This window comes from Formica exsecta, unplaced genomic scaffold (assembly GCF_003651465.1).
Source record: "Formica exsecta isolate Colony F162 unplaced genomic scaffold, ASM365146v1 scaffold1025, whole genome shotgun sequence".
In the NCBI taxonomy this organism is placed as follows: Eukaryota; Metazoa; Arthropoda; class Insecta; order Hymenoptera; family Formicidae; genus Formica; species Formica exsecta.
In genome coordinates, this window is record NW_021848365.1 from 55,761 (window position 1) to 61,545 (window position 5,785).

The 5,785-nt window shown below is 34.4% G+C and overlaps 1 protein-coding gene across 4 annotated transcripts in view; it reads right to left on the reverse strand.

The window, feature by feature from the left end:
• Positions 1–2,013: 2,013 nt before the first annotated feature.
• The window catches only part of LOC115233081 (ataxin-2 homolog), a 5,213-nt gene continuing 1,441 nt past the window's right edge, over positions 2,014–5,785 (reverse strand). For 2 of the 4 annotated variants that reach the window (XM_029803321.1, XM_029803304.1), the window contains exons 3-9: positions 5,348–5,668; positions 5,045–5,278; positions 4,658–4,976; positions 3,925–4,220; positions 3,327–3,848; positions 3,098–3,254; positions 2,014–2,760 (exon numbers count right to left, since the gene is read on the reverse strand). In XM_029803321.1, coding sequence (XP_029659181.1) covers positions 2,228–2,760; positions 3,098–3,254; positions 3,327–3,848; positions 3,925–4,220; positions 4,658–4,976; positions 5,045–5,278; positions 5,348–5,668 — 2,382 coding nt within the window. In that variant the 3' untranslated portion in view covers positions 2,014–2,227. The remainder of the gene's footprint in view (positions 2,761–3,097; positions 3,255–3,326; positions 3,849–3,924; positions 4,221–4,657; positions 4,977–5,044; positions 5,279–5,347; positions 5,669–5,785) is intronic. The other 2 variants (XM_029803331.1, XM_029803313.1) reach the window with 1 other exon arrangement.

Here is a 5,785-nt window from a genome sequence, read left to right on the forward strand (position 1 = left end):
TATTTATATATATAATATATTATATATATAAATAAATGTTACAATCAATTTCGTATAGACAAGCATACAAAAACAAATAAAACATTATGCATGTCCATAACTTTCATACAGTCATGTAACAAATGCATAATAAAAGAGCAGTGTAAGAGAATTCCAATTTAAAGGGAAACTATTCTAACATAGAAAAGAATCTATAGAATAAAAGGATTTAATTATTTATGTGAACTAAATCGAAAAAGTTTGTAATTATTAGCAGTATCTTCCTTTCTTTACCGCTAATCTCATCGCTTGTCCTCTAATTAATAGTATATATACCATGTTCAGATATATTCTTAGTTCACGCAGCTATCAAGCATCTATTTTTTTGCTCATTAAATGAGAAGTACATAATTAACAAACGACTCGCATACAAATCAATTACATTGCTTCATCTCTAATTATCCCTTAAATAATATTTTATAGTTTTAGTATTAAATTTAACTTTTAACAAAGAAATTATGCATAGATATATGTAATCTTTCACGATAAATGCTACATAATTTTTAAATTTTAAAAATGATGTGGGCAGATATTTGTTACACGTTTCTTGATATTTTCTTCTGCCAAGCAATTATTTTATATGACACTTATAAAACAAATTGAGCTTTTATATTAATATAATATATATAATAAACATGAATTTTTATATATAATTCGGATTTATAAGAATAAAATCGGTAATATCAAATTTTTTTAAGTTTAATAACATTTATGTGTATCATCTTTTTTCGAATAAACTTTTAAATTATATTATTTCGTACTTTTCATTATGCATTTATTGTTTCTAAACATGATAAAATATGAAAACACAAAGATTGTATTAAACTACTAACGCAAAGTATAATATTAATGTGTTATGTCTATTACTGAAACTATTTGTTGAAGTTTTGATAATAAACTCAATTGAAGCTTACATTGTTCGATATGTAATTATGTACCTCTCTGATGCCTGCTATTCGCACCGTTAACGTTGTGGGATTTGTCGGTTGTGCAGATGTTGTATCTGTTCGCATATTCGGTGTAGTCTTTCGCGTTTGAAAATCGTGCACGTATCAACACCTTGTAACAAAACTCATCAACAAACCGCAGAATCGTATATTTCGCTAGTGTTTTACCCTGCAAGCCGTACGCCAGCTTCAGTAATTATTACTCGTTTCGTTCAAATCAGATTCGAAGGAGTAGTCGTAACCATTCTATCCGTTTTTTTCGCGAGTTCTTCTTGCTCTTCTTCGTGAGTAAAATTAACACCTGGCCACACATGGGCAGAAAAATATGCCATGTATTTTCATATACCTCATTCTCGCAATTTCGATAATCATCTCTTAAAAACAGAAAAAAAGAAGAGAGGAGGGAGATAGAGATAAACTCGCTCGCGCGATATTTTTCGTTTTTTGGTTGAAAATCTTGGTTCAATTATTTTACAAAGTAGTGTAAGCTATATTTTTAAATTCAAAATGCGCATGTTAAACGAGCGATCCATCGTATTCTCTCCAATACATTAAAGCACTACTCAATAAAAATGCATGTTATCAAAGAAATCTTTGATAACTCATTTTTTGTATCCGACATATTAATCCGATAAAAGTAACTCCGTGGAAATTTTACGAAATAATATAATTTTAAAACTTGATTAAAATAATCAATGTGATGAAATATTTAAAATTTTAAATTATCTATTTTCAATGCATAATTATATTATATTTGTTTATTATTAAGGGGATCCAAAAGCCATCTGTTTTACCGACCAAAAATTATTATTTTGCACATCTTTTAAAGAGTCCATAATACAGATATAGGTCATAATTCGATGATCGACCTACATTTAAAGCAGAAAAGTTACTTTCATGATGGTTAATACTCTTTGATTGTTTAAAATTGTTTAAAGCATCATTCAGGATAATATTGCTTTGTATTGATTATCCTTCTTTTTTCTCACTACGAAACAAAAGGCGAGATAATTTTATACTGCTCATCAATATAGAAAGTTGAGTAAGTGTTTAATTTACACTGTTGACGGATAATGGATTGATCGGATAAATTGAGAGTCTATAGAAGCGAGCAGTTTTTCAAGCAATCAATCAAAGCAAGCGATCATACCATCGTGAAAGTAACTCAATTTTGAAAGTCTTATTCTACCATTTCAGAATACTAGCACTCTTCTCTTTCTTCTTTTACTTCATGTTACCAGCTACTGATTGTGCGGTAAAATAACGGGTATAGTTTGTTGCGCACCCGGAGGGGGCTGCGGTGGTAGGTATTGCATGTGCTGTGGTGGAATTGGTATATGAGGTGGAATTATTGGACACATAATTGGATAACTCGGGGCATGACCCTGAGGCGGAGGTTGCGGATACGTAGGCTGTGGAGTACCGGGTGGATTATAAGCGCCCGGTGTGTGCGGTTGATTTGGATTGGCTGGAGATGGTGTTTGGCTAGGTGGTTGTTGAGTTACATGAGGATGTGGATGTGTATGCGGGCCCATGTATTGTATACCAGGGGCCTGCGGGCCTTGCGAGTCATGATGATGGTGATATGGAGTAGCCATGTGCGGCGGTGGCGGCGGTGCCTGGACCATGCGTACCATTTGCTGGTACGCCGGTTGTCCTGGATAAGGCACCTGGAATGGTGGATGTATGGCTGGCGCTAATAACGGCTGTCCCGTTGCTGCGGCCACTTGCATCTGGGACGCTATATCTGGCGCACGATGTTGCATCATTGGCACTATAAAAGATATGACAATATATAATGTTATATAATGTTGTTTTATTTTCAGCATCAATACGTAATTATGCAATAAAGATAAATAAAATCACAATTAATCTGAAATATCTTCGAGAAACCAATAATTTTGAACCGAAATTAAGACTTATTAAAATTTATTTTAAAGATTTTATATATATATAATCTTCAAAATAAATTTTCTATCAAGAAATTTTTCAAATCTGTATTAACTATAAAAAAATATATACATACGTGTACATGTGTGTGTGTTAACATTTCATCTGAGCTTAACACAGTCATAACTAAAAATAATTATGACTATTTAGGGAATACTGACCCTTTCGGAACCTTGTCACTTGTTGAGCTGGTGGCTGACTAAATGCCGTTGGTGTTACATACGCCGGCATAACAACAGTTGCGGGCATAGTCACTCCTGTATACTGAGGAGTCTGAGGCGTATGCGGCCGACTAGGTGTTGGTGTACTAGGAGAGCGCTATAGATTATACAAGCAAATATTTCATTATTTCTACTCAAGTTCGATTTACTAGTGATTTACATTACTTACTGGTGTAAAAGGTTTGGCATTTGGATTAAATTCTTTAGCGTTTGGATTCAATGTAGATTTTTTAAAAGCAGTAGTTATCTTATCAACTGCAGGTTCTGGTGGTGATTGTTGTACTGTTGGAGTATTCGTTTGTGGTGGTGGTTGTTGTTGTTGTTGTTGCTGCTGCTGCTGCTGCTGAGGCGGACTTGTAGATCTTACTGCTAGTGGTGGACCAGGTGGTGGCTTACTGGTAATAACAGGTTCTTCTTGTACAGTCTGATGTTGTTGATGAGGACTTGTATGCTGCTGCGTTGGCAGCTGTTGTTGCGGTTGCTGTTGTGTACTTGTATGTTGAGAAGGAGCTTGATGATGCGGCTGATTCATCGGAGTAGCAGAATGCACATCTTGTTGATGCTGATGCTGTTGCTTTCGGGAAATTTGAGAAGTATCTGGCGATTCCGCTAATTTGAATTCCGCAGCAAATTGTCTCAGTTCCGAATGTTGTTCATCTCTGCCACGAGGCGTCGGAACCTTGAAGTAAAACTTATAATCGTAAATGAGTTGTCTTTCTTTTAAAAAGGAAAATTATTTTAAATGAGAGAAAATATATGCGCCGTACCTTCCGATGATCTGATTTGTGTATGACTATTTGTCCTTCTACAGAATTCTGCTGTGGTAATGATGTATGTTGCTGATGTGAAGACTGTTGTTGCTGATGCAAAGATGCAGCATTTGATTGAGGAAATGGCGCTGGTGGCGCTTTATCAGCTTGATAAACCTGTTGCCTGCCAGGTCGCTCTCGTTTCTCTGTATTTATTTTATTCAAAGGTGTTTGTTGTTGTTGTTGCTGTGGAGGAAAGCCTACTTGCGGCATTGAGGGAGTAACTTGAGATTGTGGTTGATTCTGTTGGATTACTGTATCAAAGGAACATACAATTATCATTCAATACCCTTGTGCAGTCTTGCTCTGAAAGTAATAATTTAGGCTTTTGACTATAAAAAGTTATTACAGCAACTTTTATCATATGTTTATTATATATAAAGAGCTACTATAGAGTTTTCTAAAAAATATTTACTGCATGCAAAAAGTCACTACAATAGCTAGCTGAAAATCTTCATTGTGTATGCAGTATTGCTCTTTGTTAAATCACTAAGTACACATTGGTAGTTTCTTATTCAATTTTTATGATCTATTGTACAAATATATTTATATAATGCAATAAAATTATGCATGCCAATTTAACAGAAAAGAACTTACAATATTCTCATAGTATAGTCTGTTGCAATAGTGCGTTTTTCATTTAAACCCTTGCAAAGAGTTCTTAACAAAGGTCACAAATAAATTAATATACCTTGCTGCGATTGTGTCGTAGGTGGAGGCACGAATGGCGGCGGTGGATTATTGTACGTGACAACCACTCCATTGGGTGGCATACCCATATTTAAAGATACCGGATGTTGCACCGAAGCATGAGTAGGCTGTACTCCAACCGATATATTCGGTTGTGGGACATTTACATTGACTGTGGACGGAGATGGTTGGTTGTAGACATTCTTACTATTTGTAGTTCCTGGCGAAGATGGAGGTTCATTGGATCTCATTAATTTGCTAGTGTTACCATTCTTCTTCTTCAATGGCGGTGGAATATATTTTCCTTCGGTGGGCCTTGTCTAAAGGTGAGTAGTTATTAAGAAAAATATTCAATAACTAAAAATAAAAATTTCAAAATAATTCTTACTACAGCTGCAAATCTTTCTTCTTCATCTCCATTTTCCAATTCTAATCTAGCCTTATGATTAGGTTGAGATTCAATCTCATTTGCTATTTCAGCAGCCTTCTGTTCTTGCTCTTTATAATCTTTTGTATCTTTACGAAGTTGTAAAGTATAACCTACTAATGAAGGCTCAAATGTTGTTTGAACTCCATAGTCTTGTTCATTTTTACGAAACATTTCATTAACATCCCAACCATTCTGAAAATCAAACAATTTTATATAACTCATTGTTTGATTCATTGTCTTGCAATAAATTTGCAAACTTACAGAGGCACCATCTAATTCTAGCTCGGTTCCATTCATAGCAGCAGTTGGTGGATCCCAAGGCTCAAGTTCTTTTTCACCGACTAAACCATTAAATTTACTAATAGCTGTATCCGTTTGGAAAGTATCTCTTATAGCATATTCCAAATCAGCATCCTTGGCAGATATAGTGACAATGTCATGTGATTTAAAAATTAATTTCTCTACTACGTTATCTGCGTTAATCTTTTCCTCTACCCGATGGGCCATTTCTAATACTACGTCAAAATTACTTGAGAATGTTCTAAATATACCCTCATATATTGAGCCATTTTGTGTTTGAATCTGTGATTCCAATAAAAGAGTGTTACTATAATTTAGGTCAATCTTTTTAATAATTGATATACAAATATATATATATATATATATCACAGCTTTCCGCTTGAGATCTGCGAAAAAAAT